General features: G+C 37.5%; 1 protein-coding gene and 1 long non-coding RNA gene across 5 annotated transcripts in view; both read left to right on the forward strand.

The window, feature by feature from the left end:
* Nucleotides 1-1,760: 1,760 nt before the first annotated feature.
* Nucleotides 1,761-26,594, forward strand: part of LOC113463392 — a 49,299-nt gene continuing 24,465 nt past the window's right edge. Inside the window, exons 1-7 of one of the 4 annotated variants that reach the window (XR_005509067.1) lie at nt 1,762-2,009; nt 5,212-5,418; nt 8,971-13,578; nt 14,030-14,161; nt 14,362-14,495; nt 17,058-17,193; nt 17,399-19,092. This is a non-coding gene — a long non-coding RNA (uncharacterized LOC113463392). Of the gene's footprint in view, nt 2,010-5,211; nt 5,419-8,970; nt 14,162-14,361; nt 14,496-17,057; nt 17,194-17,398; nt 19,093-26,594 lie in introns of those variants that run through there. The other 3 variants (XR_005509068.1, XR_005509063.1, XR_005509069.1) reach the window with 3 other exon arrangements.
* On the forward strand, nt 22,467-24,134 carry LOC103717281 (expansin-B18-like). The gene is made up of 4 exons (XM_008805602.4): nt 22,467-22,729; nt 23,064-23,176; nt 23,366-23,562; nt 23,642-24,134. Exons 1-4 carry the CDS (start codon nt 22,570-22,572, stop codon nt 23,964-23,966), a joined length of 795 nt encoding a protein of 264 aa, XP_008803824.1. The 5' UTR covers nt 22,467-22,569; the 3' UTR covers nt 23,967-24,134.

The following is a 26,594-nucleotide window of genomic DNA, read 5'->3' on the forward strand; positions in this document are numbered from 1 at the left end:
GTATTTGGCGTTGCGTGCCCCCAGTTTAGGTGTTTTATAGCAATTTTCTGGATATTATAGTTTCTGTCTTTTAAATAAACTTTCTAATATGCCCTTACAAGTATAAGTCATTACATCTTTAGTCATAGAAAATTGTTATTTATATATACCCTCTAATCATTCTGTTCTTAGAAAAGACATTCTTTCCATTATATTTTTGATCGATAGTGTAAACAAATAAATTATTTGAAGTGTTAAATGACTATATTATCTTTTTCATATTTTAATATTTAGTTTGTATTGTAAGAATTTTTTGTTTTTTGCGTACATCTCCAAGAGCATCGAGACAAGATGACAGAATAGTCATTGTATATTCAAAATAGATAGTTACTAACAATGTTGGCCAGAAAACTAACAAGAAGGATTATAATGTAGAAATACGATGAATTAAAGATATATATACAAATAATGATTCTACCGGAGCAAAAGACCTTTTTTTTTTCTTTCCAAATTTGGTCATGAAATTAGAATATGCTAGAGAAAGTTATAGAAAAAGAAATGAAAAGAAGAAAACTTTTCACTGAAATAGAAAATTTAGTCAGATTTAGAATATATATATATATATATTTATTAAATTTCTCCAAATAATTGAAAGATTTATTTATTTAAAATTTTTGATTTTTTATTTTTTTTCAAGCAACTGAATATACTTTTAAAGAATAAAATTTTGTATGCACACCTATAAATGACCGAAGAGCTAATGAAAAGTGGTTGTGTTTGTAGTTAGGGATGATGGAGGTCGCAAGATATTAGGTATATGCCATTGTCAGTATCTATTCTATTGGAGATATATTGGTTGCTTGGATGGGTGTAAATTATGTTGAATCACCTCCATGCTATCAAACTCTTCATTATAGAGGATTTACATATCATAAAGTGGATAAAGGATGGTACAACTAAGCCTTATAATCCTTGTCTTCTTCAACTTAAAGTGAGACTAATATTACTCATGCTCTAAGAGGGGAATAGTTTTGTAGACCTTGTTATTTATTTTAGTACCTTAATCATATTCCCTTATGGAAGGATGCCCCCCTTCTTCTTATTTTTTCTCCTCCTTTTCTTGTTTCTACTTGTATTAGAAAGTAGTAGGTGCATACCAATGTTTTTGATAAAAGATCCAACATATGTTGTAGGGTAAGCAAATGGCCATGGATATATGTTGAAATCTAGGATTTTTGATGAACTACATTGTTCTACATGCAATTTACAAGGTGTGATATCTTGCTCCACTTATCTTATCTACCATTCTCAAGATGTAGGTTACTTTATATGAATCATTATTAAAGTGAATCTCGATCACTCTTATGAAGCAAACTAAATAAAAGATATGATTAAGTTGTTGATTGAGACAGGGAGATCATTGGAGACTTAGAAAAAAATATAAGATTAAACTCTAATGAGAAATATAGCAAAGTTGCCACCTTCTTACTCTCAATTAGCGGTGCCAACTACAAAGCCTCGCTTCATCAACAACCCAAAGTATATAATTAACTAGAACTTGATGTCCAGTGAATTAAAGTACCTCATCAGGTGTGAATAAATAAATATTAAAATTGTTTTCCAAAGTAGCAATTAGTACCAATTTTACTTTATTGTCATCTCGGTCTCCCAATCTCTAGGTTGATTCTAATTTCGAAAAAGTGTAAGGGTATTTTAATAATCTGGAAACAACAGTCCAACGTCCAACGGCTCCAACGGCTACATGCTGGTCGCTTCTGATTAGTATGTGAATCGACTCCCCGTTTCTTGTTTTCTTGTGTCCTACGGCGTCTCTTTTCTCTTTTTTTTCCACAAAACAGTTCTGGTTTTTCCCCAAAAAATTATTATAAATTCTATCTTCGAGAAGATCTGCGGACGAAAATATGTGGAAAAATTGGAGGGAGGCGAGGCCGCGAGAAATCGTCTACGTCGGCTCCAAGAACGCCTCCCAAGTCATCTACAGGATCTCTCGCCCCGTCGCCGATGATCCTGTGCATGTTCTCTCTTTCCTTTTATCTATTTATTTCTTGAAAGTTACCTTCTTGAACTCTTTTATATATTGCTTGATGGAAAAAATTGGTAGATATTTTATCCATCTTGGATTTTTTTTTCCTTGCGAAGTCCGCAAAAGATTTTAGGTTTTTCGAACTGACCCAGACTTATTAGAATCGGCTTTCTTGAGATTCTTGTCAACGTTTGCGATTTTTCTTCCTCATGAAGTATGGGATCGAAAGATCAATGTTTGCAATATCTGAATTTGTTTTATGATTGCATTGGTTCGGTATATTATATGGGTTTCGGAAATAAAATTGAACGTGAATTCCTAGTTTGGCTGCATCCGTGTACATGTATAGATCATATGCGGAACTTGGATTACTGCTTAGTAGTCTGGCTACAGCTTTGAATTCTGGAGTTTTTAGGGGAAGTTGTCCTCATGATCTTGAATAGCCTTCTCCTCTAGGGTTCTAGGGTTTACTACTGAATTTTGTGTTTGGACTTTGTTAACCGTGGAACTTTAAGAGCAACCTACCTTGTTTGTTAGGAATTTCACAAGGATAACAGAGCAATTCTTGGGAGAAAGGAATTGTTTAAGAGCAACCTAAGGAGACTGGCCCATGCATGGAAACTCATCTATGAGCTTGCTTTTACTAGTAACCTTCTGATCCGAACTCATTTTTGGCAATGTTGTTGCATTTGAGGGTTCTATGGCTTCTGACAAAATAATTACAAAGTGCTTGAGTGGAACTTTTATTAACGGTTGTTTGACATTATTTGCTACATTTCTTCAATGATAAAATTTTGGGTTATTTTTCCTTCTAGTAAGCTGTGAAGTAGATGGTTGAAGAGTCTTTTATTTCTATATCCACTATAATTCAACCATATTTGCAAATATGTTTTGTAATTTCTGGGAGAAGTTTGTTAGAGAACATGAATTTTCTATCTCATTGGAATATTTCATCATCACTGGTATTTAAAAGTTGGCATAATTCTTCGAGTGCCATGCTTATTGTTTCACCACTTGTCAGACATTTTTAATAAACAGAACTAGAGGCATAAGATTCTTTTGAATCATTCTGGTTGTGTGGATCTGCAGTAAGTATGCACTTTTTGTTCCTGTACTTCTATGGCAGTTGTGCATGCTAATGATAAGAACGGATCTATGTTAACATATATGTATACATCTGTCAATGGCTAGTTTTTCGAAGACTTTATTGTTATCAGGCTAAAAGGTGTGATCCAATATCAAGGATTCAAGATAAACTTGATAGTTTGCTTAAACATCAGCCACCTGATGCTTAAGATTATATTCGCCTTGTTGGATAAATAAGCTAGAAACCTGCTGGTCTTTGACTGGCATAGGCATGAAATTTCATACTTTAGTCCTTGGTTGTAGGCTTTCCTTAATGACAATTTTAGATGAAGATGATGAACTTCTCAAAATCTTATTGAGTGATAGAGTTCTTATTGCTTGAATTTAGGTTTTTCTTTTTCCAATAAACACCAACCACAACAAATAGTCCTTGCATCATCAATAAAGGATCAATTTCACCATCCAATGTCATCTGAATCACAGAATCTCTTGCAAGGAAGTTATGGAGGACCGAAGAGGGGCATGATTCTATATATTTGGGCGAACTATGAAGAAAGGAGATAAAGCTGAAGTGTAGATTTTAGGACATGGTTCCCCGCAGTTTTAATCTGAAACCTGACCTGTCACATTAAAGTAATTAAACTTGGTCTAAATCCACTGTAAGCATTGTATCTTTTGTGTATGTGCAACCAGTTTCCTATGTCAGTATGTGCTAGTGCATGCTAGTACTGGCACATCATGCCCTCTGCATTGGTCCAATATCTATACAGAAGTGATATGTGATTCTTTATTCCTGGATGCAGACAGACTGATACAAGAAACACTTTAAAACTCATGTGCCGTGCTCACAAGGATGAGAAGCATCAACTAAACAATCCTGAAAAATTATTTCTTAAATTTGAAGTAACTTTAATTTTACACAGGTATATACAACTTAAATATATTTTGACCTTATCTGTGCCTTCAAGATGGATGCAGATCTTATCCAAAAGACCAAAATCTTGGCTCTTTTCTCCTTGACTAGAGCCTAGACTCTTCCCATGTCTAGCAAATCTGCTATGTTTGCTCTTAGGTTGATATGTTTGAAGCATGAAATCCATCTTGGCCCACCATCTTGCCCTCTAGGTTTCATGTTAGGGGGCTCTCTCTTTCTTATGGTTGCCTTGGCTAGGAAATATACCAAGTTATAGTTGGTTGATGTCATGTTGAAAGGTTGTCATAAATTGTTGTCAGTCTTGATGGATCATGTCTTGATCCATAAAGTCACTGTGTATTGTTGGTTACGTTTAAGGGATGTGTTTTCCTGTAGATTATTGATGCCTTTAATGATTTAGACTCATATAGGGCCAACACTTGCTCTATCAAATAGCAGGTTCTCTTACATTTATACTTTGACACCTTTCAGATACGATCCTAATAAGGGCTGATCAGTTAGCATTCTGAATTGGCGAGTGCCAAGTTATATCACAAATTAGACTACTTGAATATCGAATAATTCATTTTTTTCTTATTTGGCCTCCCATTTGTCATTGAACTATATTGACCAAAACTTTATAATTGGTACAGCTGCCAAGGTTTATTTCTTTTTCTTTTTTAACTTTTGTGATAGTTCTTATCGCAAGATGGGTTTTCAATTTCCTTAGTCTTTCAATTTGCAAATTCTTTATCATTTTTACATACTTCTGAAGCAGAAGATCTAGCATTTTTTTTGGTTTTATTATTGAACCTTCTATTCCACATATAGTTTAAGTTTTTCTATAGCATCCATGGACTACATTCACTGAACTATATTTCAATGAATGGGCTGATTCACCACCTCAGAATTTAGGTTCAAAAGGAAACTGTGTTATGATTTCTAACCTGTCTCTGGCTGCTTGAGGAGCATTCTATTAATTAATGGGATCTTGTTTGTGAATTTTCTTGAATGGTATGCTATTTTTGTTTGCTTCTGTCACAATTACTTAATCTTCTTTTGTGTTATAACTTGACTTCCCTAGAAAGCAGAAACTTCTTAATGTTCTGAAGTGGCCTCATATACTTTGATGACCCACATAAGCTTATCATTCTGCAATTGACTTTTGGTTTGATTGATCTTTTTGCAGGGCCAGTTTATTCCTGCTATATAAGGACAATGTCCAGATGGGCAGCAGAAGTTGTTACCTTCAGCCTATAAGCTGCAAACATTTGACTGCTATGCACAGACAGGACTTGGTCATGGCTCAAACGTTCAAGGCTTTGAAACAACTACAAAATATGATCTCAAGTCTGATGACTTTATCATTTACGCCTTTACTCTTATATATAGAAAAGTGAGCAGTGGAGAAGATCTTATAGCTGATTTTTTGATATCCTGATAATCTTGATATTAACTTATTTGCTCAATAATTTACATGGAGTTGCTGAAACAATTCATGCTCCCTAATTAGAATCTCATAATGTTAGTTTCTACATGGTTATCGGAGAAGAGCAAGTTCACAGTAATATTCATTTCTGTCATATTTTCTCAATAGTCTACATGAGTTGCTGAAAAAGTTCATGCTCCCTAGTTTTCTGGCTGCATAAAAAAATCTCATAATGCTAGTTACTACATGGTTCTTGGAGGAGAACAAGTTCATGTGAATGAGCATTTCTGCTGCTTAGCAGCTTGATTTTCTTGATCCATCTTCTGATGCTTATATATTTCACTGCTTGGAAAGTAGGAGCCTGATGGCTCAGGGAATGCTTGCACACATGCAGTTATTTATGTGCATCTTATCACTGATGCACAGGATCATGATGTACATTGTATCATATTCATGTCTTGCTTAAAAGCCATGGTGATTGATTCTTTCTTTGACTGCATTTTCAATGTTTGTGAACTATCAAGCTTCATTATACAACTACAAAGTTTGGAGAATCAGCTAACATTCCTGACATCACCATTCAAAATATTGGATCAAAATTTGGAAATGGAGCATACAACTCCATGGGTAGTGGTATTCGACAATTTGATTTTGGGTGAATACCAAGAATGCTGATGAGTAGTGCTGCAAATGATCTGAGCTTCTCATGAGCAGCTCGGGCTCATCTAGGCTCGGTCTCAGGTCAGCTAGAAAATGAGCCGAGCTCAAATACTTTTTGGAGCTTGGCTCATAATGAGCCAAGTTTGAACATGAGCCAGTTGCAGAAATAATGGATAAGCTTGGATCAGCTCGATAAAACCTCGGTGCAAAGCTTAATCAGCCAAGCTTCAAAAGCTAAAGTCTCAACTTGAGCTTGAGCTGAGTTTCGGAAGCTCATATATATAGTAAGTAGAGCTCGAGCGGCCTGCTATTTAGCTTGGCTTGGCTTGATTACACCCCTACTGTTGAGGGATGCTCCGTCTTTCTTCACTTTTTCTACTTGTGATACCCTAGCTCATCCTTATTGTGTTGCATCTACGTGATAGACTATTAACTATGTAAACTATATCTGGCACACATGCAGTTATTTATGTGCACAGGATCATGATATACATTGTATCATATTCCTGTCTTGCTTAAAAGCCATGGTTATTGATTCTTTCTTAGACTGCATTTTCAATGTTTTGAACTGTCAGGCTTCATTATACAACTACAAGGTCTGGATAGTCAGCTAACTTTCCTGGCGACATCACCATTCAAAATATTGGATCAAAATTTGGAAATGGAGCATACAACTCCATGGGTAGTGGTGTAATAACCCCCAAAATTTTTTCTTTTTTTTTCTATATAAAGAAGGATGGAATAGTCCTTAAAATTGATATAAGGGGTAAAATTGGAAGGAATCAAAAGTTAATGGCATAACAGTAGATACGTTGAAGTGTTAGGGGCAAAATGGGAATTTAATAATTTTAAACAAAGGGTGAACAATGCTTGATGTGATTTAAATGGGGGGTTTGGGGTGCTGTGGCGGTGGGATTAAACAGAGAGGGAGACACAGAGAAAAGAAGAAGAGGAGGTCTCAGGCGGTGAAGAAGAAGAAGAAAAAGAAGGGAAATAAAGGAAGAAGAAGAAGAAGAAGAAGAAGAAGGAGGGAAGACGAGAGAAAAAAGTGGTGAGTACCCCATCCCTACCTAGTCCCCTAATAGAATTGAGGCTGTAAAGAGGTTAGATAGGGGTTTTAGAGGTGGTTAAGAGAGAGAGAGAGAGAATCGGATTTTGTCAAGATTTTCCGAGACTGCGGAAAACCTGTGTCGAAGTCCTGATTTCAGCGAATTGTTTCGGGGGTCAATCGGCCTCCGATGGTGATGCAAGTTCACCATTCTGGAAACCCTTATAAGTGTAGAATATTAGGTATAAATTTCATAGTGTTTGGAGTTGGAAAGTAGATCAAACCCGGGATGACGTAACCGGCTGTCGGTCCGGGTTACTGTTCATCCGGGTGGGAAAATAAGAAATTTCATGCCATAATAGGGTATTAAGCCTAGATTAGGCTAAGGGAGACCTTGTACTCATGCAAGGGAGTCCCTAATACACATAAATGGTGAGTTAATTAATAGAAAAAAAGAAAAAAAAAGATTTAGAGAAGGGGGAGTTGAGTCAATTAAAGTTTCTATGCTTATGATTGATACATAGATTATGAGTCCTTGATACAAGACTGAATGTATAATTAATGCATGTCACAGTTGGGCAAGAAGCTAGGGAACAAGAGGAAGAAGTCCCCCACTGCCTACTGTAGATTTTGGAGGTGTATCAGGACCGTGCCGGATTGGCAGGTGAGTGGGAGTTATGTACCTTGCACCATGGGCATTCTTAATTCATTTTCATGAATGTCGCCAAGTGTGAATTGATTCCACTTGAGTATATTGATTGATATTGTAATAGATTCCTCTATAATTTTGTTTCTCCATGCTTGATTATTTTGTACATGCATTTGAGGGAACATTGAGAGGAATTACAAGGAGTAAAAGAGTAGTCAAATTGGTTCCGAGTTGTAAAATGACTTCTTTTGTAAATTAATTTTATTTTCTCTCTTTCAAAGACTTGTAGAGCTTTTTCAGTGGTATATTGAGTTGCATTGCACTCCTTTGACTCCTCGTTCCCAACCCTTATGTTAGTTTATGATTGGGTCGTGGTCGAGTGAGTGGTAGTCTTGATTATACTCCTTTATAGTTGAGTATTAGGAGGGTGCATTATGTCATTTATGCATGACTTGGCAGTATCTACAGTACACCTATAGTCGATGGGGTTAGACATCGGCTTATGTGCACATAGTTGTCCCCTGTGTGGACCCAACCCAGTCCCTTTCTAGGGGGGATATGCCCTAGGCGTAGGATCGGCCGGTCCTGCGACTTATATCTGCTTGCCGCCAGGCATAGTAAGACCCTGCAAGGTACAGTATGGCTTGCCGTCTGGTAAAGTAAGACCCCGCGAGGTGCCGTTTAGTATTCAGATGTAAAATAATTTTATGGATTTCTGTTTTGGATACTGGCCAGCATTTACATGATCAGTGTGGTGTCTTATTCTGCATATGCATGTGATAGCAGGAAGTTGTTGTGGTTCGCCTGGGGCGTAAGACCCACCTCCCGACAGCTATCTAGTGATGACTTCGCATATTGACACCATGATTTACACATTTCAGTGTTATGATCTGTTGAGCATATTCATGATGTATCATTCATGTTTATTTGATTATTGTATATATGCTCCAGATGAGTTGATTGTGATTGTGGTGATACTGTGATGATTTACTCCATATTTCTTATGTTGAGTTATGTGTATCCTATTATTGATGATTGCTTATATATTCTTGAGAATTTCACCTTGAGCCATGATTATATCTTGTCTCATATGCATAGTACTCTCTATTCCACTCACTGAGTATTCATATACTCACTCCACAGTTTGATATTTTTGTTGCAGGGCAGATGTCGTTTAGAGAGGAGCAGGATTAGAGATTACCTGCTGGTTGTACCGCTCCATAGTATAATGTAGATAGAGGTTTATACATTTTGGTGTAATGTAAACCTTCTGTTGTACATAGTGTATAGTTACAGTCATAGATCCTATTGTGGATATGGGTTGACTATGGATGGATTGGGAAGCAGGTATAAATATATATATATGTACAGATCAGTTGTGTGCCTGTGATGATGTATTGCGATATCTTGTCTAGGTTTATATTGTAGCAGGTTACATGTGCTGCTTTGATAGGTGGGGTTGTGTATGTATTGTTATATCCTGACAGGTTATTATAGGAAGAGTGATCATTTTGTGCATGCCTCATGCCAAAATGTTTCAGAAATTTGTTGATATTTGTGATAGGTTAGTAGGGTTCTACGCGGTGGCTGGTGGCCTTATGCCTACCAGTACCCTAGGATCGTCGCGGCGGCCCGCCGGATCAGGGCGGGGGTCGTGACAAGTGGTATTCGACAATTTGATTTTGTGTGAATACCAAGAGTGCTGATGAGTAGTGCTGCAAATGATTTGAGCTTCTCTTGGGCAGCTCGGGCTCATCTAAGCCCAGGCTCAGGTCAGCTAGAAAATGAGCTGAGCTCAAATACTTTTTGGAGCTTTTGGAGCTCGGCTCATAATGAGCCAAGATTGAACATGAGCCAGTTGCAGAAATAATGGATAAGCTTGGATCAGCTCAATAAAACCTCGATGCAGTGCTTAAATCAGCCAAGCTTCAAAAGCTGAAGTCAAGCTCAACTTGAGCACGAGCTGAGTTTCTGAAGGTCATATATATAGCAAGCAGAGCTCGAGGGGCCTGCTATTCAGCTTGGTTTGGCTTGTTTACACCCTTACTGGTGAGGGCTGTTCTATCTTTCTTCACTTTTTCTGCTTGTGATACCCTAGCTCATCCTTATTGTGTTGCATCTAAGTGATAGACTGATAACTATGTAAACTATATCTGGCAATGCGGTTTCTTTGATGCTCTATCAGTTTTTTCTCCTTCCAATAATCACAGGAAACATGAGTTCTTTGATGAATGGCCTAATAATAAGTTACACAGACAAAGGTTGAATGGGGTTTGTCTTTTACTGGAACCCTCTTTACTTCCCTCTCTAAACAAACTTGTTATAGACGTTGGTTGAACATATATCATCCCTTATGTTGTATGTAAGAAGGACATGATTCATAACAATTTCTTTCATCGCACATTTATAGGGATTAAATGACAGGACTTTGATTACTTTAGGTCTAAATTGGTTAGTGACATGGTCAACTAGAAAATTCACTCACCACTTGGGATATAGACTTAATTGATCTCTTGGGAAACTGTTTTACATATTGGCTGGAACTTTAGGAGTCCAAAAAATGAAAGGAAAAGAATAATGTCTTTAAGAATATTAATCTATTGGTGGGATGATATCTATCATTAATTTAAGAGTTATGACAAAACTGATGATAGTTTGGAACAAGGTTTGCCGTACCGGTCGGTGCGTACTGACACTTGGTACGCCGAACCACCCCCTATTACAAGCGTACTGACACTGCAATAGGATGGAACCAGTATGGGGACTAGTACTGAGATGGCAAACCTTGGTATGAAACATGACTTCTTTAGGAAGACAAACTTTCTGCGTGTGGCTTCAATACATTCCTGTAATGTGGGATAGATCGTCAATAATGGCTTCAGATAAAGGTTCAATTTTGACTGCTTAAGCTGTTAAGGCATGAAATATATGCATATTTATGATTTTAATTTTGATGTTATTTCTCTCTTGGGGTCATCAAACTATGGGTATTAAGTGATGCTCAGACTCTGCCTGGCTTTAGGCAGTAAATAATTTCGATAACTTAGTGTGGTCCATCTTTGTTGACAATAACTTAACTATGATCATGTGGTTTTCTTCTAAGGCAAGCAACTTTGGTAACTTATGAATGATGCAAGGACATGAATCCAACTAAGAAAGAACTTCCGTTGTAAGGACATAAACCTGACAGATGAAGAATTTCCTGTGCAGAGCTCATTATGTCGAGGTTGATTCTGTTGTCAACAATATTCTTGTTGAGAGAAACAATGAGAGAAAATTTATGATTTAGACATGCTATCACTCTATTGACAAAAGAAGACATCTTGTTTTTATGTATACAGTGATGAGGAAGCTCCAGCTGATCTGTTAAAAGAATGAGGATTCATGATCACCTTAGGAAAGATGGATATGCTGCAAACGCAGAAAATTGTGTTGGTTATCATCTCAACTAAGGAACACGATGATTTAGCAAGGATCATCTTACACAAAGATGGAAATTGGATTAGTATAAAAATATATTGATATTATTGCGAATTATGGAGAGGTGGCTTAGTTGCTAGCTGCTCTAGAGTTTAACAAAAAGAAAAAGAACTTTAGTTCTGTAAGATATGCAGTATACTGAGCTTTTATCTTGATCATTTGCTGCTATGTGCTGCAAGTTTCGATTCCTTATGGTATAACTTTTTTCTCCATGTTGATGTGGCCAAGTCAACTAACTTCTACTCTAACTACTTCCCCTGTTATTTATATCTTTAAATTATTTCTGCTGGGCTGAATAGATAATTCTGTGTAGGATCCATGAGTACCAGAAACAGTAGACAGTTTAAACTGTTTCACATTATACAGTGAGATGGACCGTGCAAGGATGGACCGTGCAATGGTTGTGTCTGATGTATAATATAGGAAAATGACCAACTAAGGACTCTTGAGTAGGGAGTCTTCATTACTATGTGCCATGGTGTGCAGGTGGGCGGGCATTTTGGGTGGGGGTTAGATAAAAGAAAATTTCGTAATGCTAGGAACTCTATAGACACACACACACAAACAAAAAGAAAGGCAAAAAAAAAAAAAAATCAGAAGATCTACTTGCGAGAAACACAGAACACTTGTTAGATCTACCTGCCAGGGCCAGAAAGCAAGTGAAAGATCTAGCTGCATAATTAGTGCTGCAATATTGACACTTACCAATATTTGTTATGAGAATAGCATGGCATTTCTATGAAGCAATTAAGCAGTTGGAATGTAAGAATTTTTAAACAGGAACTTATCTGCCTCATGAATATGTCTGGACCTTATTTAAGTGGTAATGATGAATATCTTCTATGAAAAATAAAACCGTACAGAAACTTCAGGAGCTTCAAATTCATCCCTGAGTGCGCTGAGTGCTTAGCACTGAATTAATAAGGGGTCGAGAGCAGCCAGCCCTAGAGGTACCACACTAACAGTTCAGAGCATGCCATCTGGCGTAAGCATCTGGATAATCTGGAATGCGACGTTTTCTAACAATCTGAAGAAGATGGGACAGCAAGAAATTGCTGATAATGGGTCTATCTGCTTATTTCAGAGTACACAGAAGTACTGCTTTCAAGACTGAGGAAGGTATTTGGCAACGTGATCATTTTAAAATAGTGCACTTTTGGTGAAAGACATGTCTAGACTGATGATAATTTTGAAGCAGGGCAATTTTTGTATTGGTTTTTATGATATTTAACAGGATTTTTTGCTGTATACACTTAATATATATCGAGTTAGATGCAAACCTATCTGTATGCCCCACTTTATGAAACATATTAGCTAATTGATTACGGTCTTATTCTACAGATTTCATAAATTCATGTTTTTCTGAAAAATGGTGGACATGGATGTATTTCTGTACTATTAATAGCACCATTCAGTTGCAAGATATTGTGCTTTTGATCTTTTGGTGAAGAATGGTATTTTGTGGGGCAAGAGGGTTTTTCGCTGTTTAATATTAATGTGTAACAAGTAGGCATAAGCCTACTCACACTCAATTTTGAGAAAGCATTTGATCAGGTGTATTGTGGTCTTATGCTAGTGATTTCACAATTGATGTTTTCTGAAAAATGGTATCGCTGCCGGCATAATTCAGTTTCAAGATATTCTTCTTTTGATCTATTGGTGCAGAAGGTCTATGGTAGTGCAAGTTTCTTCTTTTCGCTGGCTCATGAAAGCTTACTCATATGCCTTCTTTTTTGTTTTTTTTTTTGGTTTGATAGAAGGGCCTGTCGGCAATGAGCTACACAATGGGGGTAGCCTCCCCAAATACACCTAGTCCCATGAAAATGTTGTTGATTGTTTTTTTATGTGATGCAACCGAACCTCAGATTCGCTCAACCTTAAATTTATGTTGGACCATTTTGACATGCCTTGGGTCTGTCAATTATCTGAAGCCTTTTCAAATGTGCATGAATCCAAAATCAAGCTAGTCAAGAGGTGAGCCAGGAGTTTAGAGAACTTTCTGGCAAAATATCCAGACCTCCAGCTCACTTATAAGAAGCTGAAGGAGGAAACTAGATTCCCTTGACAGGGAAGTTTGACAGAAGCTCAGCTGATTAAAAAGCAAAAAATTTACACATTTGCTATTTAATTCTATCTGAAGTCTCTGAATTAAGTCTTTTGGAAGCAATGCTTTCTGAATGAGGAAAAGTATGCAAATAGAGAAATGTTTGGAGGAAAGGGTGAGGTACATCTTATCGGCTTTCAAGTGCACAAGATGGGAGCATGAGGTATATCAACTAGGAAATATGAGGTATATGAATTTTACTGAATCACCAGATTCTCTTGAAATAATGCATTTTTAGGCATATATTATCACCCTGTATGTTATAGTTTTGTGATCCTGCAATGATCTCTTCATGTCTTTGACGGTTAGTCAATGAGATCTAATTGGAATTCCAGCAGAGATATATCATTGAAATGCTACAAAGTTATAATCATGTGCCTCCATTATGCGTGCAAAGCTATTACAATGAACCTTGGAAGACTACTGGCTTTGATGCCATATAAGTTTGCAGCAGACAGCTCACACATAACATATGAGAAACTATATTCAGGAGCATTGATGTAATATTCACATGATACAAGTGTATGCAGTCTGTCTGTATTGCATACATATAATTCTCTATTTTCAAAAGAAAAATGTTTTTGTTTGTCGCCTTGTGTAATTCCATGTTGTAACTGAATTAAAGTTTTAATTGCAGAATGTAATTGAAGAGCGCTGAAAACTTTCTTGTGGTCACGGATGTCTACGTAGCAGTGGCCTTCCTGAGTTATTTGCTGTATATTCTAGTGCCAGCACATATAAAGGAGGCAATGTTCTTTTGCTTCTGCAGGTTAGTGAATTATATGATGGTTCAAATAACCTATTGACTTGGATTATAATACTGGAAATTTGTTTATATACTCTGGCCACAAATAAGCTGTATGCAAGATATAATTTCTACTCTTAAACCTGAGTAAATATTCTTCTGCTCTAAATGAAGATATTACATGTTCTGTATCCCTAGACAACTTCATTGCCTTCGTTTTACAGGATTAAAGAAGACACTTCAGCTTATTCTTGCTGCAAATGCGCTGCATGACCCACAATTCATAAAAGATGCTCTTCACAACCAAGTTCTACGATCTTCATGCAGTGTGACAAGTTCCTAACATTCTCTACTAAAGGTAATCTTGATTGCAACCTATTCTCTCACTTGTCACTGCACAGACTGATCTACTGCTCTCTAGATCCATCCACTGCCCTGATTCTCTCTGTTCCTGATTTGTTGGTTTGTTTAATCTCGATTTGCATTCAAAATCTGCAATTCACTCTTCCCTAGTGAATTAGATTCGACGAGAGTAGGGTCAAAAATACATTTTCAGTGATTATTATATGCTGTAATATCAAATTTTATTTTAATTTTATCCATATTTGATGATATATTGGTCTAGATTTATTTATATATACAAGATATACATGATGTAGAAGCTTTTTTTTAAAGAGAATTAGAAGAATCCATGTGAGATAATTTACTATATCTGTGAATTAATTGAATAAGTCTCCATATAGGACTTCGAAATTACTCGAGTTTTTGTATTACATTAGACCATATTGTGAACGATTCTCGCATGATTTGGTGAATTAGGTAACTATAGTTGAAATAGTAAAGATGATACGTAATAGTTAAAATATAAATCCCTTACTATATATAATGGAAACTCCTATGTGACTAACTTTTGGTTATTCAACGCACCTACATGAGAAATTATATCCTACAATGCGTGCATCACATGGTCGTGCATGCCGCCAATCATAGCCGCTTGTTCTTGTGGGCCTTATTTATCGAACGCTCATCTCAGTGCACCGCTACAGGAACGAGCGGCTGTGATTATCGGTATGCATGGCCATTTGGTGCACACCGTGTAGGATATAATTTCTCCCTATACATGGGTCTCACACTAGAAAGAAAAAATCCCAAAGAAATGGATACCAATAGAGAGAGCAAGATTCTGAACATGAAATCCATGGAGATAATCACCTTTCCAGTTGTTGATGTGGCAACATATTGGGGGTGCTTATATTGAGGGCAAAAAGGTAATCTCGCTTAGAAGGAAAGTAAGTATCACTTTTAAGTTTTTTTCTTGTAGAATTTAATTGAGAAAAAAGGGACGTAATTTCTTGTTTGATTTGAATTTTAAAAGGAAATTGAACTGTCCATGTTGGTCCTGCGCTGCAATAGCCTTTTATCAACATGTTGAGTTTCCTTTAAGAAATGAGTAATGCTAAGGGTCCCAACTAGGAAGCATGGATACTTCATACCACGCAGCACATTTGTATTGGGTACATACTGGATATCGGTCCTCACCATTTTCGTATTAGATACTAATATTTGTTGGATACTTCTAGGATATACATCTCCTGTAATTAAGTATCTTATTTTTTAAAATTAAAATGTTTCTTCGTATACTTTTGCACATTCATGACACTTCTAAGATACCTTCAAGAATGAGAGGAAGTGTTTTTTTCTTTCTTTTTATATGAATGTCAAACTTTTAATGATGAATAGTTAATTTTGAAGCTTGTCATGCTAGTATTAAAGTTTGGAGGGTGTTTTGTGGTCCATGGATTCGAACGATAACTTGATAAATGTGATCTGTTATTTTAATAGTCTTTATTGGATGCTTTTTTATATAGTCATGTATAAAATCCATATATTTATTTTTGTATCCTAGTCATATTTTGTCCTACCTTTAAGATTTTGCTGTATCAGTGTGTTCATATCCCATATAAAAAAGACGGTTGTGGTATAAGGCATCAATTGCTTAGTGACATACAGCAATTGAGCTTTTATTTGGTCTGATAATTGGGCCCTAAAGCATTTTAGTAACAAAATTTCAATTTTTAAAAAGTACTCTATGATTTGCTTTCTGAATCCTTGCCGAGTGAGATATCCCCATGGCTCCGCAAAGAAAACAGAAGGAAAACAAAACCCATGGGGCTTTCAACAGACTCCGCTGTGCTTCACGGATCTTGTGCTTTTTATATGCAGAATGTTAGCTTTATAGATTATCAGGCCAGGTCAGCCTAGGCCTATCTAGTTTTGACTAGACCTGGATTGGCCCAATGGGCAAAAAATCCCTGCCTGAGCCCATCTAATTTCAAGCTACTAGACCCAGCAGGCCGGGCCAGTCTTTCCCAACTCTTGCTTCTTCTCGTACATTAGTATGAGAATTTGATGTTCTAGTTTTTTCTGAGCTTGCTGATTTATTGGAGGCAGCTATAGCTCACTGCCGGTTAATTATTTTATCCAACTAAGTTGTTCCTCCCACTGTCCAGTACTCCTCCAGCATTCATCTTTTCACTGCATTATTTGACTAATATGAATATACTGTCAATGACTCAAAAGATGGCCTAAAACATGCTTATAATGAAGGCCATGCCTATGGATGGGTTTGATTTTAATATTAAATAAGCCTTCGAGCTCTTCCAGTTCTGTAGCTTGGATTAGTAAATGCCCAACCAAGTGATGATTAACTGTTTGTGGTTATAAATTTGTCAAGCAATATTTATGTAAAACCAAGTGTGCGCAAATTGGTAGTGCTAAAATTATTCAAATCCATCATGACGTATACCAATTCTTCTTGACTTGCGTCCGTGTCCATCTTAAATCTACATTCAATAGCGACTTTTTCATTCTATGCTTCCATGTTTTTGTTGTTTCATCTGGTGCATAATATTTATTTCAGGTTTCCTGAGAAGTTGCAACAGGACATTCAAGGACAGGGGATCCAAGATCAGCTTCAAAGCCTTTGCAATTTATGCGTGCGGCAATCCAAGAAAGATGCATTAGCAAATGGGCAGCTTAGAGCTCCATATTTCCAGGTTTGGATTTGCTCTCATGCTATGGTATTTTCAATTTAATTAATTTATAAATCTTGGTGGTGTTAGGAGAGTTTGTGCCCTTTTTTAATTTTGGACTGGCTGCTGGTTGATTCCTATCCCAGGAAAATTTCCCCAAATATAACTTGTGATGAAATAAGTAGTCATGTTTAGAAGTTACTAATTACGATCTCATGGTTTGTTGCAGATCTTTCCTAGTGCTGGAGTTCTTGTTCACACATTTAATTAGACCAACCATCACCTGGGCTCTGTCCTTGCCTTCTTGGCCGCTATGATGGGAATGTTCATCCTGTCTATGAAAGAGCATTGGAGGAACCGCTAAATGGATTGGTTTTGCCTGAAGGGTACCATGAATACATGTAGCCTGTTCCTAATCCAAGACTATGAATGTGAAGACGTGGTTAACAAGTATACAAGTGTAGCGTCAATCAACACTAGGAGTTAATCATATAGTGAAAAAAATCATATATGCACATACACTAGGTGCCATTGGAAATTTTTTAATGATAAACCGTTGCAAGCATAATGTGCCACAGATGCCACATTCAGCTAACCTTGGAAAGGAAGATATAGTGCGACCTTTTCATTCATAAGGAGTGGAGATGGGATACTGTGATGATCATGCAGCTTTTCGGGCCTCAGTTGGTGGGGAGGATTTTAGCTATGCCGGTTTCTAGAGGAGGAGGATCTGATAGAAGAACCTGGAGTATGATTTACAGATCCAAAGTGTGGGCTGCTGATTTAAGTGAGCTTTATAGAGTTGAGGCTTCCCGATCAATGGATGATGCTTGGCTGTGAAAGCTTCGTGTTCACCCCAGGAGGGTCTTGAGTAGACGGAGAGTGGGACTCTATCCCTATTGTGATGTGTGTCTGGATATAATGGAGTCTAATGAGCATGTCCTTTTCCATCGCCCGAGAGCAGTTTAGGTGTGGCAACAGGTTGGTTTTGAACAATGCTTCCTGCAGTCCTCGAGCTCGGTGGCAGCCTTCCTTAAGTATTTAAAAGGTTCATTTATGAGAACCTCCACTAATAGCGGGGGTGCCAAGTCTGCTTACACTACTTATCATATATGGCTGGACGGGAACTCCAAAATTTTTGAGGAGCGGTATCAGAATAATAGGGAGGTAGCTGATAGTGCGTTCCTCTATGTCGATGACTTCTTATTTGCGCGGCTTTTTGGAGGACATGAGATTGTGAGGGACTGAGCTTCCCACATAGCTGTTGGAGTACCTTGGATAATATTCGTCGCTTAGGAGGCCCCATCCCCAAGCTTTCTCAAAGTAAACTTTAACGGCAGCATGTCTGATGACGGGAGGAGAGAAAATGGTTGGTTTTGTGATCAGAGATGCTGATTCTAGATTGGTCGCTGCTAAATGTTGTTGGCTCTATGACACCTTCGTTTCTGGAACTGAGCTCAGAGCTGCTTGAGAGGATTACCTACGTGCGACTCATTTTGAGGGCGGATCGGGCTCACCTGAAAAGGGACTTGGCGACAGTGATTGGGGAGATCTAGTGCTATACTAGATTTAACAATGAGCACCCATTGTTGCAGGACATCCACAACCTATTGAGAGAATGTGTGGCTACCCAGGTCATCCATGTATATCTCGAGGGGAACGAAGTTGCTGATTGGATTGCATCGTTTGTTGCACAACACTCTGGTCCCTGAAGTTGTAATAGCTATGAAACTCCACCTCTCCTCCTCCACCACCACCTCTTTTTTTGCTTTCTTGGATGTATTCATAGTAGGACAGTGTGATATATCCGGTTTATCAAAAAAAATAAAGAAAGATATAGTAGACAGCTTACAACAAACTGGTAATGATATGGATGAGGTAATTGAATACTACATTGATATCATCTGTGATCTAATTATTCAATTCAATAGTTCCCTTGTTCTTTTATGGAGGTGTTTGCTGGAAAACTTCTCAAGATGATGGCCTTCAATGTTTCATTATGCAATCCTTTTAATAAGTTTTGTTCTGTATTATTTGAGAACTGGCAGCATATATATATATATATATATATATATATATATATATATATAATATGATTTAGTTTGGATCAGCCAGTAAAGTTAAAAAATGCTAAGCTGGTTGCTTGGAGTTTTATGACCAGTGGGTGTAATATTAGGTCATGACTGAACAAGGACTCAGATGATTAATCAGTTGATGAAGACTGGTAACCAACAGGGCGGTGGTGCAACTGATAAGAGTTCCGTAATCACCATGACTCGAAACCCGTTCACACTCAAGATTATTCCAAACAATTCCCATCGTTCCACCCTGCAACCCGTTCACACTCGAAACCTGCGTAATGAGATGAACATCCTCTCATAGTAGATGCTGCTATTGATCCATTGGTAGGTTTCTTTGGTGTCTGTACGTAGGTAAATCTCTGTATATTAGAATACTGCTGCCAGACTCGTTGGATGCCTGTCTCTCGGTCTCTTTGCCTTCACCCTTTTTTTTGTTTCATAAATATTCCCTTTTTGATAGATATAACTTGATTCAAAGTTGGTCTCTTTTCACAAAGGAAAGCAAAAGTAGTGTGCCAAGAAAAGTGAGCACATAAGTGCATGATAAATTAGATGAAATTTGAACCGAGTAGGTAGCAGCAATCCATCTTCCTCGCTCCTCCTTCGCACATGCAAAGCACTAGACATAGGGGCCCTAACAGGCGCCAAATTTGACAAAGCTCCTGATCAGTTAACCTTAAGACATGGAATTGATATACTATGATGTTCTATTCGCTTACGTCAAATTAAGATGTCTCTGGATTGAACTGAAACTTGCCCGTATAATTAAGATGTCTCTGATGATTTACAAATGGATGAGTTATGGTGGATCGAGAATCTGTTTCGAACAATAAAGATTTTAAGTCATTGAAAGTAGAGAAGATGAGGTGAGTACAAAACAAAGAGGGAAAAGAAAATGGTGCCCTTATTCTCATCATGGATCTCATTAGAAGGTTTGTAATGCAAAATCAATCTACTCTATTATTGTAGGTCTCAGCTTTTCCCAGCAACTGCGTTCTTGCGAGCATAGCTCGTATGTGTTTGAATTAGGAGGATCAGGCCACTGTCGAGAGAAAATTTGAGGTATGGTGGTGGCATCAGATCAGCATTCTCTAAAGAGGGTCATGTGATCCCTGTAATTAATTACGTGATATATGTATTCTATTTTTTTTATTTCTAAGATATAAAGTACAATTAGCATGAGTCTCACATTTGTTAATATAAAAAGAATATTCGGCGGACAGCTGTAAGCTAAAAAAAAAAAAATGGAGTTGGGATGTCATAGTTTCTTAAAGAGAATTGGCAGCAACAAAACACAACACAAGATCAGAAGCCACAATGTTGTTTTCTTTTCTTTTACCTTCTCTTAATTTGCCATGAGAAGCGGCAATGGAGAATGATAGCTAAATTATAGAAAACTGAATGATTTTTTTTGAGCAAAACGGTGGGAGAGTTAGCATTGCACAATTCGTTTAATAAAACGACAAATTTTATGTTTTCTTATGGTATCTGTGAAGCCACAAAAAAAGCAATAAAAAAAAAGTATGTGTTCTTGGTGCTGATGCTTTCTTTTTTTGAAGTTTTAAAACTTAGTATCTCTTAATTTTGGAACAAATAATAGAAAAGATTTAGCAGTTAAGTGTTCTCTGTCAGGTGATGTTGAATGACGTGAAGCATCCGTCGTCCCCATGTGCTGGTCTTTGATCAAGCGAAATTCCCGGGAAACGTAACTGTCAAGGGCAATGATCAATAACCACCATCAACGGCACAATCCTCCACAGATCGCTCGGTTAGCACGAGAAAATTTGTCGTAGGGCTCGCCTGCCGACAAGTTGATTTCCTTGATTGCAGGGGAAATTCGAACCCTTAATGGGACCACCAAATCTCGGGGGATAAATACGATACTGACATAACTAACTCCAAATCTTATCTAGATATTGGGAGTCTTACGGTCGGAAAATAACAGGTGAAGTATGACTGTAAGTCTATAGGGGATGAAATATTATTTTTCTTTTTTCCTGAAATATACCGTCTTTCAGGCAGTCATTGACACAAGAAAAAACAAGAAGCATATACCCTGAGTTCGCATCCCTGTCTCTCGGATGCAAAAAAAAAAAAAAAATTAATGCAGGTGTGGTTTGCCTAAGGTTTGTGCTAGTTTGATGGAGTAAATACTTTTTGCCCCACCCAAACATGTTTGATGGACGAGCCGCAGTTTGATAGTATGCCAAAACTCCATTTTCAGGCACAGAGAAAGGTGGGTGGATCACGGGATAAATAGGAGCTGCGGCATTTCTTGATGCACAACTTGCAGTGATATGCTTCTCCTTAGTATGACATAAAATCCCTTTCTACTACATAGGCTACAGAACATACAAATTATTGTAAAGCTCGTGACGGTGTGACAACATGATATAATTAACTTGTTGAAAATATCTAAAACATTCGCGACTTTATTTCTTCTAAGTACTCTTAGTGAGTTGATTAATCAAGATATATCAAAATCGTTAACAAATTATGCGTATTTCACAAGCCATGGATGGCTAGTTTGAGAAATCTTATTACAAATTATTGGTGCTATATGTTTTTCTCGTTTTAGCTCGATATTTTCTTTTCTTGTCTCCCACTCTTGTTTACTGCCGCATGACTAATGTATAAATATTTTATTAATATTATATATTTTGTTTTTGTTAATTTTCAAATTTGGTTATCCTGTTTTTTTCTTTCTTTTTTGCGTTTCTGACAAATTTGTCGACATTTCTTTTATAAATCTCCATTTTTATTTGATTTGACACTCTGATAACCTTCTCCCCCCATCTAGAATGCTTAGATGACTAATTTAAGACACCCAAATTATGGTACTATAAGTTAAATAGTGTTTTTTATTACCTTCATATATTTATTTTATTACCTCAGGGTCAAAATGCTGTCATAAAACGTGCACAAGTTGTGCTACACTAGGTGCCAAAAACTAGTTTTCCAAGCTTGTTTCTTTACGCTTTACTCTTCTGGTGCAGCACCACCGGTCATAAGGGAATCACATTAATGGTAGGGTTTACGAGTTTTAAGGGAGACGCAAATCCAAAACAATACAAACTGCTATTCTTTTAAAAAATTTCCAATGCTTTGCAGAAGTAGGCAACCCATGTGGTTGCACATGCAGTTGGTGGCGGTTCAATTCGGTGGAAGGGGTTGAAGGAGTCACGTGTCACATATATACCATGTTCGTCGTCTATAAATCGCTGAACTCCTTCCAATTAAGCTATCAATTAAACCACTAGTTACGGCTAATACCCGAGTCTCCTAATACTTGCAGTCGCAGGAGAGTGAGCACGGAAAGATGGCTGCTTCTCTCCTGGCTAGTTTTGTTACCTTGTCGTGCCTCTTCACCGTGAGCTTCTGCTTCCAAACCAAACGCTTTTCTCTGCCGATGGCCGGACGTGACTGGTCGCCGGCCGGAGCAACTTGGTATGGAAGTCCCCAGGGAGCCGGAAGTGATGGTAATGTTAATGTCTCTCGGTCTTTGGTTTGACTGTCATTTTATGATGGTCAACTGTTGGCCAAATTTTGTCTGATCTTACGCACTTGATGGTTACAATTGAGCACGCATATATAAATTGACCAATGAGTTAGAAGGAGAAAGGATCGACCTACGCTGTGCATGCAATATGGTAATAGAAGTCTGAATGCATGAAACATTACGAGCAATTAGAAGCAGATAACATCCGTAGCATTAATGAATTAAACTGCCAGTCAAAATTTGTTAATCTTCTGCGTTTTACGATGATTACACTGTATCAGAATGATAATAAGGTGCTCTTGACAAATTAACAGGGGGAGCTTGTGGATATGGGAAGGCTGTGGAAGAAGCCCCCTTTTCTGCCATGATTTCCGCTGGAAGTCCTTCTATCTTTGAGTCGGGCAAAGGATGCGGTTCTTGCTATCAGGTATACTATTAAAGCCCAAAGTCTAATTCGAACTTCCCTTGCGTGCACCTGGCTTGGTGTACACTTCTATAGCTGCCCAAGTCCTTTTCTATTGCTCCCCTGCTGTCTCCGTAAGATGAGAACCAACAGGACTTCAATTTCTTTATGAAATCATGACATTTCCTTGCCTTCTATCTTCAATGCGTGCAGGTGAGGTGCACCACCCACAAGGCATGTTCAGGGAAGCCGGTGACGGTCGTGATCGCCGACTTCTCGTGCCCCGTCGGTGTATGCTACAAAGAACCCGCTCATTTCGATTTTAGCGGCACCGCGTTTGGGGCGATGGCCCTGCCGGGCATGGCCGATGAGCTGCGGCACGCTGGATACCTGCATATCGAATACTCGAGGTACAAATTCCGGACTAGATCTAGAAATTCCTGACGTCCATCACCAACCGAACTAAAACCTTGGTTGTGTGTATTTCAGAGTTGCATGCGAGTATCCAGGCAAGACGATCACCTTCCATGTGGGAACTGGTTCCAATCCCTACTACCTCGCAGTGGTGGTGGAGTTCGAGGACGGAGACGGAGACTTGGCTGCTGTGGATATTAAGGAGGGTTCTGGTGAGTGGCGCCCCATGAGACAATCATGGGGTGCGGTATGGAGGCTCGACCCTGAATCGGCGCTCCATGGGCCATTCTCGATTCAGTTGACGTCGAAGTACTCCGGCAAGAAGCTGGTCGCCAACAACGTGATTCCGGAGGGGTGGAAGGCGGGAGCCACCTACCGGTCTTTTGTCAACTATAGCTAGCTATGAGAATACTTATGTATGTCTCCACCTACCATACTATATATATGGAGAGAGAGAGAGCGCATGCAGTCGCTAAGCATGCCTGTGTATGGTTCTATTATTGTACTTCTATTTTGATGATCCGAGTGATCTAATTAATATTAATGGATCGGTGATGGGTTATGTTTATGCTCGGGTAACATAAGAGGTGTATAACCAAAGCACACCAAAAATTATCCAATGGACGAAAAAGCATGAAATCTTACGTATGTGAAACAGTATGATAAAAAAAATACGATAAAAACTATAAATAAACATAATTTTTTCAGGACCAAGCACATTTTCTAAGTTCCGCCTTTTACTCTTATACCATAATGAGAAAAAGCCTCTTCTTCTATACTATCAGTGTACCTCCATGCAAATGGTCTTTGTCTAGAGCTATTTGATTTGTATCTTCACGTAAATGGAAATGATTTTCAAAATATGATATTTACTGGTACAAGTTGCACGATTAGATGATACACATCTAACAAAATAGTTGTCCAACATTTTAATACGCATTTTTAGATAAACAAATATACAATTTTCAAAAAAAAGGAAGAAATGGACTTGGGAGGAAAAGAAAGCCCTTACGGATGGAAAAGAAGTGGCTTGACAAGAAAGAAAGATGATGTAGATGATCTTTCTTTACGGATAATTAGGGGACAGACGAAAGTAGGAATCATCATATCTCTGTTTAACTTTTGAATTTGCTCTTTAAAATAGATGCAAAAGAGAGCGCGCGCGCGCGCGCGCACACATATATATATATATATATATATATATATATATATATATATATATATATATATATATATATATATATATATAATCTATCTCATAATTCCTTCTATGTGCCCACTAGATATATAATTTTTGTTCAGTCGAATCTATTTTTATTATCTTATTCATTTGTTAGATTTGTTTATGACCGCCATTCCAGTGGGCCGGGATAGTATCCATCCCAAAATTCCACTAACCAAGGAACGCCAAAAATCCAGCCGGTAATCCGTCCCCATCGCTAATCGAGGTGTGATTCATTACAACTTGCGATTCACAAACTGGTGGGGCCTACGGAGTATAAAACTGGTGGGACCTATGGCGATCACCGATCTAACGACAAGTGGCCTCTCATCTACTACAATAGGAAATTAGAATCAATACATCCTAGCTAATGAAGCTTTAGCCGTGTGGGTCTCACTATGTTGCTGTAATCTAGCGGATTATGATGGTGACGGTGGTTAGCGAGCACTTATATTCATTGTGAACCGATCGACAGAGTTTAATTATTAGGAAGTACTATAACATCAACGTTCTCCATTTATACGTACCTAATTACATGCACCTCATGGACCAGACCACGGTTTGCGATATTTGATTATCAACACACTGTTTTTAAGTTCCTGGGCTAGCTACTATCTTATCACATCCTTTATCAATTAAATGAAAATATTAAAATTATTTGGACCTTTGCTTCTTTAAAACACCCGGATCCAAGTTTATAATCTCTAGTCATTCTATTCTTTGAAAAGACATTCATGCCATAGGATTTTTGACCAATAGTGTAAACAAATAAATTATTTTAAGTGTTAAATGACTATATTTTTTTTTATATTTAAATATTTAGTTTGGATCGTAAGGATTTTTTTGTTTTTGCATACATCTTTAAGAGCATCGATGCAAGATGACAGAATAGTCATTCTATATTTAAAATAGGTAGTTATAAACAATGTTGGCCAGAAAACTAACAAGAAAGATTATAATGTAAAAACATGATGAGATTGAAGATACATATACAAATAATGATTCTACGGGAGAAAAAAACAGTAACTCATAGGAATATGAATATATATGCTGATTTTTTTTTTCCCAAAGTTGGTCATGAAATTAGAATATGTTTAAGAAAGTTATAGAAAAAGAAATAAAAAGGAAAAGACTGGTCACAGAAATAGAAAATTTAGTCAGAATTAGAGAATATATATATATATATATATATATATATATATATATATATATATATATATATATATATATATATATATATATATATATATATATATATATATTAGATTTCTCCAAACAATTGAAAGATTTATTTATTTGAAAATTTTGTTTTTTTATGTTTTTTTAAGCAACTGGATATATTTTTAAAGAACAAAATTTTTTATACACACCTAACAAATGACCGAAGAGATAATGTAAAGTGGCCATATCTGTAGTTAGAGATGATGGGTGCAAATTATGTTGAATATACCCATCTATTCCTCAGATGAAGCTATATTGGTTGTGAAAAGTGGCATATACCCAACATTTATTCCTCTGGTGGAATAAATTATGATGGAGGCCGCAAGATGCTGGGTAATGAAAAGTGGCTGCATCTATTCCTTTGATGGAGTTATATTGGTTGCTTGGATGTACATTATGTTGAATCACCTCCATGCTATCAAACTCTTTGATGTGGGGTCGGAACCCCGACACCAGCCCACACACCGGCCGAGCAGGGAAAGCATCTGCGTCCCTCCCGAGGTATTGTCCGCTCCGGGATTGCCGCTTCGGGTCTGCGGGAGGTCGCCCAGGGCCGGAGCCCAATGACAGTCCCAATGACAGTCC

The sequence above is a fragment of the Phoenix dactylifera genome, chromosome 2 (genome assembly GCF_009389715.1).
Source record: "Phoenix dactylifera cultivar Barhee BC4 chromosome 2, palm_55x_up_171113_PBpolish2nd_filt_p, whole genome shotgun sequence".
Classification (NCBI taxonomy): domain Eukaryota; kingdom Viridiplantae; phylum Streptophyta; class Magnoliopsida; order Arecales; family Arecaceae; genus Phoenix; species Phoenix dactylifera.

Coding starts and splice junctions, on each gene's coding strand:
- LOC103717281 (XM_008805602.4), top strand. CDS start 22,570: ATGGCTGCTTCTCTCCTGGCTAGTTTTGTTACCTTGTCGTGCCTCTTC. Junction 23,177..23,365: donor GATGCGGTTCTTGCTATCAG/GTATACTATTAA, acceptor CAATGCGTGCAG/GTGAGGTGCACCACCCACAA. Junction 23,563..23,641: donor CTGCATATCGAATACTCGAG/GTACAAATTCCG, acceptor TGTGTATTTCAG/AGTTGCATGCGAGTATCCAG.